Source organism: Scyliorhinus canicula, chromosome 8 (assembly GCF_902713615.1).
Source record: "Scyliorhinus canicula chromosome 8, sScyCan1.1, whole genome shotgun sequence".
NCBI lineage: Eukaryota > Metazoa > Chordata > Chondrichthyes > Carcharhiniformes > Scyliorhinidae > Scyliorhinus > Scyliorhinus canicula.
In genome coordinates, this window is record NC_052153.1 from 193,249,629 (window position 1) to 193,264,636 (window position 15,008).

General features: G+C 45.1%; 1 protein-coding gene across 2 annotated transcripts in view; it reads right to left on the minus strand.

Moving 5' to 3' along the window:
• Positions 1–15,008, minus strand: part of c8h5orf34 (chromosome 8 C5orf34 homolog) — a 56,498-nt gene that overhangs the window by 19,996 nt on the left and 21,494 nt on the right. For both annotated transcript variants that reach the window (XM_038805943.1, XM_038805944.1), the window contains exons 6-8: positions 2,829–2,949; positions 2,110–2,201; positions 1,335–1,401 (exon numbers count right to left, since the gene is read on the minus strand). In XM_038805943.1, the coding sequence (XP_038661871.1) occupies positions 1,335–1,401; positions 2,110–2,201; positions 2,829–2,949 (280 nt within the window). The remainder of the gene's footprint in view (positions 1–1,334; positions 1,402–2,109; positions 2,202–2,828; positions 2,950–15,008) is intronic.

Here is a 15,008-nt window from a genome sequence, read left to right on the forward strand (position 1 = left end):
TCTTAACAGAACTGAGAAATTCCAGCCTTCAGGAAAAATTAAACAATTAGAAGTTTTTTCTGTTTGGAAAAGAGGAGACCTAGCGGAGACTTGATGTGGAGGAAGAGGGGGGGTGGAGGCTTAAAATATGAACGGATAGACATGGAAATGTTTCCACTTGTGGGTGAATCCAGAAATAGGGGCTATAAAGACGGACATCTATCAACAAATCCAATTGGGAAATAGAGAAATTTATTTGGTTAGTGGCTAGAATATGGATCTTGCTATCCAATAAATGGCAGAGGTAAATCGCTTAGACATTTTCAAAAGGAAGCTCGACGAGGGCATGAGAATAAAGAGAATAGAAAGATAGGCTGAATGGCTGGGATGAGAGAGATGGAATGGGTAGGGAATCCTGGGGAGTTGGCACAGGTTGGTTGGGTCGAATGGTTGCAAGTTGCAAGTATGTTCAACACAATTTTCCATCGTCTATAATAACTTAGCAAGGGGTGCCTGAAGGACTGTACCTGCAGTACTGTCAAAGAAGGGTTAGCACTGCTGCCTCCCAGCGCCAGGAACCCAACTTCAATTCCAGCCTCGGGTGACTGTGCGGCGTTTGCATGTTCTTCCTGTATCTGCGTGGGTCTCCTCCGGGTGCTCCGGTTTCCTCCCACAGTCCAGAGGTGTGCAGGTTAGGTGGGGTTTATGGAAATAGGGAGGGGGAATGGGCCGAGGTAAAGTGCTCTTACGAAGGGTTGGCACAGACTCAATGGGCCAAATAACCTCCTTCTGCACTGTAGGATTCTATGGTTCTAAGTCAACAAGCAGTGATTGATGGATATTCAAAAGCCAAAAGAAGAGTGGAGATGGAGGGAGGCGACTTCCATTGAAAGTATTTCATTATTTGCATCCAGTATCTGCCCATCCAGCTTCAGACATCAAACACCAACATGCTTACTACAGATGCAAAACAGTGTCTACATAGACATATCAGACAGTGATCATCAGCCTGAAGTTTAGTTACCTTATGATTAAAAACATGAATTTGCAATTAGCTGTAATTCAATATGCCACGTGGAATAACAGAGCAGTGTCCATAAAGGCCAAATTAACAATTAACATCTCCCGGTTACAGCAGATCATAAGTATTCAGGGCTATGAGACTTGGGCTAGAGGCTCCAGTGCCAGGTCGACTCAGGTCGAGTACAGCCCATTATTCTCAACTTCACTGGGAATGCCCAACTATCCCGAAACAGCTTCCCCTTAAAGGAAAGGGGCCTCTGACACAACCTGAAATCAAACCAACAGGCTGCAGCTTGTGCACACATTCCACGTCCAGCAGTAAAGACTCTCACCGTTTTCCAACAGCACCCATTGGGCAGTCTCAGAGATAGCTTTAACTGGTTACAGCACTGCAGGATTCTGCAAAACATTAACTCAGAAGGTTACACACACACATAACCAAGAGCAAATATTGAAATGCAACCACGTACACGGTGACTAATCCCAATAACCCAAGCGTGAACATGGCCGAATGAGAACAGGCCCTCATTGCAGAATGCAAAATCTCTACCAGCCCCAGCCAGTGTTTTTGTACACTATAAGAGAAAAAATATTGGGCGGCACAGTGGCTAGCACTGCTGCCTCACGGTGCCGAGGTCCCAGGTTCGATCCCGGCTCTGGGTCACTGTCCGTGTGGAGTTTGCACATTCTCCCCGTGTCTGCGTGGGTCTCACCCCCATAACCCAAAGATGTGCAGGATAGGTCGATTGGCCACGCTAAATTGCCCCTTAATTGGAAAAAAATGAATTGGGTACTTAAAATTTTATTTTAAAAAGCAGATTTAATCTGCTTTAATGATGTTCGTTGAGGGATAAACACCATCGATGTCACCGAAGATGCCTCTCAATTCCTTGAATAATGTTACTGGATCTTTTACATCTACCCGAGGAGGAGACAGGGTCTTAGCTTAACATCGCATCCAAAAGGCCCCCTATCTCCTGACCCAAGCAAAATATTCTCTACAATCACAAACAGCTACATTTCTCAATGACAATTTTGTGCTAAGCACTCACCTATAACAAAACCAACAAACACTGGGATGGATCAAAAGTATTTGGTGTAAAGTACCTGATTGCCTGTGTGACCATGGAACAAATGGAGTATTTGGAGTTGGGCGTGTCAGGGGGCAGGCTGCTCACCATGTACATTCTCTCTTCTCTCTAAATTCAAACAAATACATCAAAGGAAACAGTTTCTCTTTAGCAGCGGTCAGTCATATCTCTGCCTGGATATCGAGGTAGTTCAGTGGGTTTGTACATGGGCCAAAGTGGCTAGTAAAGGGGAAGAAAGGCATGTATGTCAGACTTAGACTGGCTCTACTGCACATGGGATGAGGTGGGTTTGTGTGAGTATATATCTAAACGCAAACGCAACGGTATAATTAGGTGGATGAGTAAGATGGGCTTACAGCTACGTGGCTGAGCATTCAATTGCCACAGTGACTGTAATACAGGAAGAGCACTCAGAAACAGCTGGTGCTGTTAGCACACTGTGGAACACAGGACAACCCAGACTCGATCCTCAAAATGACCTTCCATTCTTTGATTTCTCAGTACTGTCCAGACAATTCATCCTCTGACTCAATCTCAGGATGCCATTACTTCAAAGCCTTCCACACCTCCCCCCCCGCCCACTGTGGTACTACAAGCTGGGATGTTTCCCAACTAGCTAACTCAGCGTAATCAGGGAATGAGATCCAAGGGCTTTGTGACCTGTACGACTCGGTACCAAAGCAGGCTTTGCATTTACACCACAGAGCAGTCAAATTTAAAGTTATTAACAGTTACCTGTCCACCACTCTGTTCCACCAGATAGTGGATGAAGTAATTGCTGCTGGCACCATAGGGTTTGAGAACAGAACCATCTCCTGGATAAACTTCCACAGAGTTCACAGCTGCAGTGATCACCCTAAAAAGAAGCAATAGGAAATTAAACCGCCAAACACTCTCAAAAAGCACAGACATGGCAGCTCCACCAGCATCTGAATGGGCCTCACCTTTCACTTCTCAACCAACACTTTACCCCAGCACTAAATGGAACCACACCTACAATAGTCAAGGATGTTTCCTCTAAGTTAAACGGGTGTGCGACAGCTCAGCGACCTCGAGTGCACCATGGGAATAGACAGGCCAGGTTTGGTCAACATCCACTCAAAGATGCGCAGGTGAAAAAAAATCAAGAGTAATGTCTCTAAGTTTGCTGACAATAAATATTGAGCTGGGAATGTAGAATCATAGAATTTACAGTGCAGAAGGAGGCCATTCAGCCCATCGAGTCTGCACCGGCTCTTGGAAAGAGCACCCTACCCAAGGTCAACAACTCCACCCTATCCCCATAACCCAGTAACCCCACCCAACACTAAGGGCAATTTTGGACACTAAGGGCAATTTAGCATGGCCAATCAACCTAACCTGCACATCTTTGGACTGTGGGAGGAAACCGGAGCACCCGGAGGAAACCCACGCACACACAGGGAGGATGTGCAGACTCCGCACAGACAGTGACCCAAGCTGGAATCGAACCTGGGACCCTGGAGCTGTGAAGCGATTGTGCTATCCACAATGCTACCGTGTTAAGTACGTAAGCTGTGAGAAGGTCACAGAGGTTGCAATATAGACAGGGCAACAAGGTGGCAGATGGAGTATAATATGCAGAAGTGTAATAATTTTTTTAAAAGACTTTTAAAAATGACATAAACCTTTTAAATGTTGGAGTCATGGATGTACTTGCCTAAGAAATAAATGTTAGCAAGCAATTAGGAAGGCAAATGGCATGCTGCTTTTTTTATTGCAAGAGGATTGGAGTACACGAACAAGACATTTTGCGACAGTTTTATAGGCTTTGGTGAGTTCATACCTGGAGTACTGTATCCAGTCTTGGACTCCACGAGGGAGAACATTTGTGCCTTGTAGGAGGCTCAATGAAGGTTCATTAGATTGGTCCCTTGGGATGAGCGGCAGCCATTCAATAAGATCATTACCTCAATGCCACTTTCCTGAGCTAACCCCATATCCCTTGATGTCATTAGTCTCCAGAAATCTATCAATACCGGTCTTGAACAAGCTGACTGACTCTCAACTGAAACTCTGCTTTTCTGAAAAATGCCTGATGCCTTAGCCCGACCCAGTAACTAGATAATCTCACCAAGCTGAAATTTAATTAACGCCACAGGGAACCCCCAAGTTTAGCTTGGGTGCAAAGCTGAAATCGGACTCAATTTTGTAATGCAAACGAGCAATCCCCACCCTGCACCCCCTGCTTCCACCCCACTACACAGGTTAACGGGAGCACACTGGGCTCAGGAACAAAAACAAGTACAATAAAAGTAACAGAAAACACAACATGGCTTTGATCGCTCATAAGAACATAAGAACATAAGAACTAGGAGCAGGAGTAGGCCATCTGGCCCCTCGAGCCTGCTCCGCCATTCAATTAGATCATGGCTGATCTTTTGTGGACTCAGCTCCACTTTCCGGCCCGAACACCATAACCCTTAATCCCTTTATTCTTCAAAAAACTATCTATCTTTACCTTAAAAACATGTAATGAAGGAGCCTCAACTGCTTCACTGGGCAAGGAATTCCATAGATTCACAACCCTTTGGGTGAAGAAGTTCCTCCTAAACTCAGTCCTAAATCTACTTCCCCTTATTTTGAGGCTATGCCCCCTAGTTCTGCTGTCACCCGCCAGTGGAAACAACCTGCCCGCATCTATCCTATCTATTCCCTTCATAATTTTAAATGTTTCTATAAGATCCCCCCTCATCCTTCTAAATTCCAACGAGTACAGTCCCAGTCTACTCAACCTCTCCTCATAATCCAACCCCTTCAGCTCTGGGATTAACCTAGTGAATCTCCTCTGCACACCCTCCAGTGCCAGTACGTCCTTTCTCAAGTAAGGAGACCAAAACTGAACACAATACTCCAGGTGTGGCCACACTAACACCTTATACAATTGCAACATAACCTCCCTAGTCTTAAACTCCATCCCTCTAGCAATGAAGGACAACATTCCATTTGCCTTCTTAATCACCTGTTGCACTTGTAAACCAACCTTCTGTGACTCATGCACTAGCACACCCAAGTCTCTCTGAACAGCGGCATGCTTTAATATTTTATCGTTTAAATAATAATCCCGTTTGCTGTTATTCCTACCAAAATGGATAACCTCACATTTGTCAACATTGTATTCCATCTGCCAGACCCGAGCCCATTCACTTAACCTATCCAAATCCCTCTGCAGACTTCCAGTATCCTCTGCACTTTTCGCTTTACCACTCATCTTAGTGTCATCTGCAAACTTGGACACATTGCCCTTGGTCCCCAACTCCAAATCATCAATGTAAATTGTGAACAATTGTGGGCCCAACACAGATCCCTGAGGGACACCACTAGCTACTGGTTGCCAACCAGAGAAACACCCATTTATCCCAACTCTTTGCTTTCTATTAATTAACCAATCCTCTATCCATGCTACTACTTTACCCTTAATGCCATGCATCTTTATCTTATGCAGCAACCTTTTGTGTGGCACCTTGTCAAAGGCTTTCTGGAAATCCAGATATACCACATCCATCGGCTCCCCGTTATCTACTGCACTGGTAATGTCCTCAAAAAATTCCACTAAATTAGTTAGGCATGACCTGCCTTTAATGAACCCATGCTGCGTCTGCCCAATGGGACAATTTCTATCCAGATGCCTCGCAATTTCTTCCTTGATGATAGATTCCAGCATCTTCCCTATTACCGAAGTTAAACTCACTGGCCTATAATTTCCTGCTTTCTGCCTACCTCCTTTTTTAAACAGTGGCGTCACGTTTGCTAATTTCCAATCCACCGGGACCACCCCAGAGTCTAGTGAATTTTGGTAAATTATCACTAGTGCATCTGCAATTTCCCTAGCCATCTCTTTTAGCACTCTGGGATGCATTCCATCAGGGCCAGGAGACTTGTCTACCTTTAGCCCCATTAGCTTGCCCATCACTCCCTCCTTAGTGATAACAATCCTCTCAAGGTCCTCACCTGTCATAGCCTCATTTCTATCAGTCGCTGGCATGTTATTTGTGTCTTCCACTGTGAAGACCGACCCAAAAAACCTGTTCAGTTCCTCAGCCATTTCCTCATTTCCCATTATTGAAACTCCCTTCTCATCCTCTAAAGGACCAATATTTACCTTAGCCACTCTTTTTTGTCTTATATATTTGTAAAAACTTTTACTGTCTGTTTTTATATTCTGAGCAAGTTTACTCTCATACTCTATCTTACTCTTCTTTATAGCTTTTTTAGTAGCTTTCTGTTGCCCCCTAAAGATTTCCCAGTCCTCTAATCTCCCAGCAATCTTTGCCACTTTATATGCTTTTTCCTTCAATTTGATACTCATGGGCTTTGTCCCTCAGTTTTGAGGGAAGAGGCTAGGCAGGGAAGCGGGCAATCGTGCCGCAATCCACAATCCAGTGCTGTAAAGCAGTTGATGTGGTGCATATGGATTTCAGTAAAGCGTTTGATAAGGTTCCCCACGGTAGGCTATTGCAGAAAATACACAGAGGATTGGGATTGAGGGTGATTTAGCGGTTTGGATCAGAAATTGGCTAACTGTAAGACAGAGGGTGGTGGTTGATGGGAAATGTTCAGCCTGGAGTTCAGTTACCAGTGGTGTACCACAAGGATCTGTTTTGGGGCCACTGCTGTTTGTTATTTTTATAAATGACCTGGAGCATGGCGGAGGAGGATGGGTGAGTAAATTTGCAGATGACACTAAAGTCGGTGGAGTTGTGGACAGTGCAGAAGGATGTTGCAGGTTACAGAGGGACATAGATAAGCTGCAGTGCTGGGCTGAGAAGTGGCAAATGGAGTTTAATGCAGAAAAGTGTGAGGTGATTCACTTTGGAGTAACAGGCTAATGGTAAGATTCTTGGTAGTGTGAATGAGCAGAGAGATCTCGGTGTCCATGTACATAGATCCCTGAAAGTTGCCACCCAGGTTGATAGGGTTGTTAAGAAGGCGTATGGTGTGTTAGCTTTTATTGGTAGAGGGATTGAGTTTCGGAGCCATGAGGTCATGTTGCAGCTGTACAAAACTCTGGTGCGGCCGCATTTGGAGTATTGCGTGCAATTCTGGTCGCCGCATTATAGGAAGGATGTGGATGCATTGGAAAGGGTGCAGAGGAGATTTACCAGGATGTCGCCTGGTATGGAAGGAAGATGTTATGAGGAAAGGCTGAGGAACTTGAGGCTGTTTTCGTTAGAGAGAAGATGGTTAAGAGGTGACGTAATAGAGGTATACAAGATGATCAGAGGATTAGATAGGGTGGACAGTGAGAGCCTTTTTCCTCGGATGGTGATGGCTAGCACGAGGGGACATAGCTTTAAATTGAGGGGAGATAGATATAGGACAAATGTCAGAGGTAGGTTCTTTACTCAGAGAGTAGTAGGGGCGTGGAATGCCCTGCCTGCAACAATAGTGGACTTGCCAACATTAAGGGCATTTAAATGGTCATTGGATAAACATATGGATGATAAAGGAAGTGTAGATGGGCTTTAGAGTGGTTTCACAGGTCGGCGCAACATCGAATGCCAAAGGGCCTGTATCGCGCTGTAATGTTCTATTCTATTGTTCTATAATCAAACACAGTTAGTACAGTCACGGCAGCTGGACATATTGTGGAGTTAAGGGAGAACAGTTTTATCATGGAGCAACAGGCTTTCCAAGATAAACAGGATGGCTTTGAACTGTTATGAAAGGAAAGCACAGCGTGGCATCTTATTTGAAAAATATGCATGGAAGGAAATAACTGACAACCGTGAATAAATCAAAGTCTAACTCGAGGAGCTTGTTATGAATATAGGCATTAACAGTAGAATAGAAAGATGACATTCAATAAAGCCTGTTCTTCAAAGAGGCAAAGAACAATTACATCAAAGTTTTGTTTAAAGGAAGTAGGTTTAGAGCAAGGCTTCCCAAACTGGGGAACCAGAGGCAAGATTCTGGGGCTGTGAGCTCCGTACAGATGGTGCCATGGAGCTCCGAATGAATGTAACCCCTATGAGGCACTTTGAAATCCTCACGTTTTAGAAAATGGTGAGTATGGCCTAAATGACCGATGCTGGAGGTCTGGATTCCTGCTCCAAAAAAAAACATTGAAAAGGGTAAATAACTGCAACTGTTTACGTCAATGGATGGGCAATTGAGCCTGCTCCATCATTCAATACCAATATGGCAGAGCTTTGGTTTCAACTCCATATCCTGCCTGCTCCCCATTTCCCTCAATTCCCCTCGAGACCAGAACTCTGTACTCCAATCCCCTCACAATAAAGGCTAACATGACATTCCCCTTCCTAATTACTTGCTGCACCTGCAAGCTAACTTTGTGTTCCTTGGGCGACCGCATCCAAGTCTCTTTGAACATCAACACATACAAGATTCTCACTTTTAAAAAAATATTCTGCTTTTTTATTCTTACCACAAAAGTGATTAACTTCACATTTCCCGACATTATAATCTATCTGGATCTTGTTGCCACTTACCTGTTTATAACTCTTTGCAGCCTCTCTGTGTTCTCCCCACAGCTTATCTTTCCACCTAGCTTGTGACACCCCACTACTCACCGTCAGCCAACTTGATAAAGCTCCATTTATGCCCACTCTCAGTCAACCAATCCTCTATCCTTGCTAAAGTATTAACCTCAACTCCATGAGCCCTAACTTGTCTCTTACCCTTTGTGTGGCACCTTATTGAATGTCTTTCGGAAATCCAGGTATGCTACATCGACCAGTTTATCGACCCTATTAGTTACATCCTCAAAAAAACTAAGAAATTTGTCACACAGGATTTTGCTTTAGTAAAACCATGCTGACTTTCCCTAATCAAACTAGGCATTTCTAAGTGCATTGTTAAGACTTTCTGAATAATAATTTCTGGTGTTTTCTCCACAACTAATGTTAGACAAACTGGCCTCTGTTTTCTCTCTCCCTCCTTTCTTGTAAAGCAGTGGAACATTTGCCAACCTTCAATCGAGTGGATCCATCCCAAAATCTGAAGAATTTTGGAAGATCATAGCCAGTACATCCACTATCTCCGCAGCCCTCTCTTTTGGAATTCCAGGGTGTCGGCCAGGGTGGCCCGGAGATCTGTGGTATAATAGTCGCTGATCCGCAGACTAGACTGAAGATGGTCTCACTCTTACATGGAACTTGTTGTTGAGAACAGTAGAATGAAAGATTGAAAATATTCCCTCTTCACATTTGCAGGTCCACAACGATAAAGTCGAGGAGTGACACCAGGGGCGGCAAGTTATCACAGTGGTTAGCACAGTTGCTTCACAGCTCCAGGGTCCAAGGTTCGATTCCCGGCTTGGGTCACTGTCTGTGCGGCGTCTGCACGTTCTCCCCGTGTCTGCATGGGTTTCCTCTGGGTGCTCCGGTTTCCTCCCACAAGTCCACAGATGTGCGGGTTAGGTGGATAGGCCATGATAAATGGCCCTTAGTGACCAAAAAATATTAAGTGGGGATTATTGGGTTACGGGAATAGGGTAGATGCCTGGGCTTGAGTAGGGTGCTCTTTGGAAGGGCCGGTGCAGACTCAATGGGCCAAGTTTGTATTGTGAATCAAGAAACCTCCTTCTCCCCCCACCTCCCCAACAGGCCCCATCCGCCCACACCCTCAAACCATTCTATGAACTCAAGATCATAAATTGCAATTGGATTCAAAAATCACTGAGCAAAGATTTACAGGGGGACGCGAGAACTTTTTACATTCGATTGTTAGTGTTGTTGGGAGGAGCTCAAACTAACTCGGCAGCGGGAGGGGGCACAGAGTGTTAGCAGAATAGGGGCACAGCCTTATCCAGTAAAGCACTCAAATCAAAGGGAGTATAGCTGTATTAAGTTTCAAGGGAGCAAGACAAGGCTGGATGGCCTCTACTTTAATGCCAGGAGTATTACACGTAAAATAGATAGGTTTAGGGTGAGGATTGACACATGGAATTGTGATATAGTATCCAGAGAGACATGTTTGAGGGAGTGGCAGGATTGAAACTCAAGATTCTGGGATATAGAATCTTCAGGAGAGACAGGGGAGGGCGTAAAAGAGGAGGAGGGATTACATTATTAGTTAAGGAGTCAGTTGCTGCAGTAAGGGAAGATATCTTGGAAAGGGCATCCAATGAATCACTTCACATTTATCTAGGTTGAACTCCATCTGCCACTTCTCAGCCCAGCTCTGCATCCCGCCAATGTCCTGTTGTAACCTGCAACAGCCCTCGACACTAGCGACAACTCCACCGACCTTTGTGTCATCAGCAAACTTACTAACCCACCCTTCCACTTCCTCATCCAAGTCATTTATAAAAACCACAAAGAGCAGAGGTCCCAGAACAGATCCTTGCGGGACACCACTGGTCACTGACCTCCAGGGAGAATACTTTCCATCCACTACACTCGCTGTATTCTTTCGGACAGCCAAATTTCTGTATCCCAACATGGGGAACCTTACCAAATGCCTTACTGAAATCCATATACACCACATCCACTGTCCAACCTTCATCAATGTGTCTCATCACATCCTCAAAGAATTCAATGAGGCTTGTGAGGCATGACCTGCCCCTCACAAAGCCATGCTGACTATCTTTAATCAAACTATGTTTTCCTAAATAATCATAAATCCCATCTCTTAGAATCCTTTCCAATATTTTGCTCACCACAGACGTAATACTAACTGGTCTGTAATTCCCAGAGATTTGCCTGTTCCCTTTCTTGAACAGGGGACCAATATTCGCCTCCCTCCAAACATTCCATTACTACTCCAGTGGAGAGCGAGGACATAAAGATCATAGTCAACATCAACGGCGCAGCTATCTCCTCCCTCGCTTCCCGTAGTAACCTTGGGTATATCCAGTTAGGCCCAGGGGACTTATAGATCCTGATGCTTTTCAAAAGTTCCAGCACATCCTCCTTCTTAATATCAGCCTGTTTGAGTCTATTAACCTGGTTCACGCCGTTCTCATGAGCAACAAGGTCCCTCTCTCTAGTGAATACTGAAGCAAAGTATTCATTTAGGGCCACCCCATCTTCTCAGACTTTAGGCACAAGTTCCCTCCACTATCCCTGATCGGCCCTACTCTCACAATGATCATCCTTATTTCTCACACAAGTGTAGAACGCCTTGGGGTTTTCCCTAATCCTTCCCGCCAAGGTTTTTTCATGCCCCCTTCTCGCTCTCCTCAGACCATTTTTGAGTTCCTTCCTGGCTACCTTGTAACCCTCTCGAGCCGTGCCAGATCCTTGCTTCCTCAACCTTACGCAAGCTTCCTTCTTCCTCTTGACTAGAAGCTCCACTTCTCTTGTCATCCAAGGCTCCTTCACCTTTCCATCCCCCCCTCGTCTCAGTGGGACAAAACTATTCAGCACTCGCAGCAAGCGTTCTTAAAAACAATTCCCACATTACTTTTGTGCATTTCCCCAAGAACAATTGTTCCCACTTTATGCTCCTCAGCTCCTGTCTAATAGCTGTATAATTTTCCACCCCCAATTAAATACCTTCCCATACTGTCTGTTCCTATCCCTCTCCATGACTATGGTAAAGGTCAAGGAGTTGTGGTCACTGTCACCAAAATGCTTTCCCACCGAGTTCTGAGGAACAAAGAGACCTTGGCATGTTTGTTCATTGTTCTCTGAAGGCAGATGGGCAGGGTAATATGATGGTGAAAAAGGTATGGGGCACACGCCTTTATCAATCAAGGCATAGATTACAAAAGCGGGGAGGTCACATTGGAGTTGTATAGAACTTTGGCGAGACCACAGCCGGAGTACTGTGTGCAGTTCTGGTTGCCATATTATAGGAAGGATGCGATTGCACTGGAGGGGATTCAGAGGCGATTCATCAGGATGTTTCCTGGGATGGAACATTTAAGTTATACGGAGAAGTTGGATAGGCTTGGGCTGTTTTGGTTGGAACAGAGAAGACTGAGGTGCACCAGCTAATGAGGGGCATGGACAGGGAGCAGCTGCCCCACCCCCTAGTTAAAGGGTCAGTCACGAGGGGACACAAGTGCAAGATGAGGGAGGGAGGTTTATGGGAGAATGTGAGGATAAACCTTTTTTCCCCCCCAGACAATGATGATGGTCTGGAATGCACATCCTGGGACTGTGGTAGAGGTGGGTAACCTCACATCACTTAAAAAGGGCCTGGATTTTACCCTCGACACCCATCTCAAAAATCATTGTGTAAACCAGAAAAAGCAAGGGGCCCAACACTAAGCCCTGGGGAACACCACTTTCAACTCGTCTCCAATTTGTCAAATGCCATCTATACCTACCCTCAGTTTTCTAATCCATGCTGCCAAGGACACATCGATCCCAAACATTTCTAATTTGTCAACCAACCTGCCAAGTGGTACCCTACCATATGATTTCTAGAAATCCAAATATACAACATTGATTGATTGATATTTGTCACCTGTAACGAAGTACAGTGAAAAGTATTTTTCTGCGGCCAAGGGAACATACACCGTACGTACATAGTAGACAAAAGAATAATCGACAGAGTACATTGACAGTGGTGCATCAATAAATAGAGATTGGTTAATCGTGATTAGAGAGTGTGGAACAAGGGCCAAACAAGAACAGCGTAGGGCATCGTGAATAGTGTTCTTACAGAGAACAGATCAGTCCAAGGGAGAGTCGTTGAGGGAACAGCACTACCCTCGTCTACTGCCTGTGTCACCTTGTCAAAGAACTCAACTCAATTTGTAAAACATGACCTGCCCTTGACAAAGCCATGTTGACTGCCTAGTACTAACCTATCTTTCTCTCAGTGTACATCTATCTAATCCCGTATTATGGCCTCCATCAGTTTTCCTCTTATTGATGTCAAGCTGACAGGTCTGTAGTTTCTTTCATTATCCTTTGCCCCTTCCTTAAACAACGGTTGTCACATTTATAATCCTCCAGTCCTTGTTAGTCATTCTCTTCAAGCTTCAATGGTAATATAAAGCACTCATTTTGATTAGATTAAAATGACAAAAGGACATCAAGGATGTTGAGGCAATTATTGCAATTGAAATGCTTCAGAGGTCTAATGGTGTATGTCGGCACACAAATGCATTAAAAGGGAAGACAGATAATTACGCTCGAGAGAAAGGAATGGAAGGTTACAGTGATGTGTATTTTGATTTCCATAAAGGTATTCCATAAAGTCACATAAAATGTGACATGTTAAGGGGGTGGGATATTAGCAAGGATAGAGGATTCGCTAAATCATAGGAAACGGAGTCTGGATAAATGGGTCATTTAAAATAAAATAATTTTAAAGGATGTGGCCATCACTGGCTAAGCCAGTATTTATTGCCCATTTTAGTTGCCTTTCAGAAGGTGGTGCTGAGCTGCCTTCTTGAACCATTGGAGTCCATGTGGTGTAGGTACACCCACTGTGCTGTGGGCCGATTTCCATGATTTTTGCCCCAGCAACAGTGAACGAATGGTGATTCATTTCCATGTCAAGGTGGTGAGTGACTTGGGAGGGGAACCTTCAGGTGGTGGCGTTCCCAGGTATCTGCTGCTCTTGTCCTTCTAGATTGTAGTGGCCGTGGGTTTGGAAGGTCATGACCAAGGAGCATTGGTGAGTTACCGCAGTGCATCTTGTAGATGGTACACACGGCTGCCACTGTACGCTGGTGGCGGAAGGAGTGAATATTTGTGGAGGGTAGTGTTCGGTTCCTGGATGAGAACACAATTATTTGCAATTCGTAAAACTCTGAGGAAATGTTACTGCCCCACAGGAGTGATAAATCTGGCCAACAGGTATCTTGTATGTTAATACAAACTTCAATTTAAATACAGAACTAACAACATTAATGACAAAGAAATAGCTTTACAGTTAACAGTTACAGCAGTCTTAAGAAAAAGACATACTTCCTCAACCTGCCACTACATTCCAATTAAGCAAACCGATATATTTCAAATACCACTGACGAATAAAGGTAACAACCAGGTTTCTACTTGCTTTCCCTGTGCAGAATCTTTGGACTCAGGACCAAAGTAAATCACCTTTACCGCCGACACGGTCTTGAAGAACGACCTCCAACTTAGGGCAGGACCAGAACATATGCACGTGATTGGCTGGGCCCCTCCCATAGCGCTCACAAGTATCCTCACGCCTTCTTCTACTTCGCCATTTGGAGTATTGCGAGCAGTTTTGGGCCCCGTTTGTAAGGAAACATGTGCTGGCCTTGGAAAAGGTCCGGAGGAGGTTCACAAGAACGATCTCTGGAATGAAGAGCTTGTCGTATGAGGAACGGTTGAGGACTCTGGGTCTGCACTCGCTGGAGTTTAGAAGGATGAGGGAGGATCTTATTGAAACTTACAGGATACTGCGAGGCCTGGATAGAGTGGACGTGGAGAGGATGTTTCCACTTGTAAGAAAAATTAGAAGCCGAGGACACAATATCAGGCTAAAGGGATGATCCTTTAACTCGGTATGGCAGCCAACATAAACCCTACGTCATCCCAATTCGGGGCTTAAATGCTAACCAGTACCACTAGGTTACCCTCCAAGGACACCAGTTACCATAACGTTTCTGCCCCCCCCCCCCCCCCCCCCCCCCCCCCCCCCCCGGTCAGCCACCACCTTCTCCACCTGAAACCTCGCTCTCTTACCCACCAATAGGGAGCTCCTAGGGCTGCACATCTCCAAAACTCTACCACATCGACACTATCACCAAGAAAGCACAACAGCGCCTATACTTCCTCAGTAAACTAAGGAAATTCGGCATGTCCACATTAATCCGTACCAACTTTTACAGATGCACCATAGAAAGCATCCTATCGGGCTGCATCACAGCCTGGTATGGCAACTGCTCGGCCCAGGACCGCAAGAAACTTCAGAGAGTTGTGAACACAGCCCAGTCCATCACAAGAACCTGCCTCCCATCCATTGACTCCATCTACACCTCCCGCTGCCTGGGGAAAGCGGGCA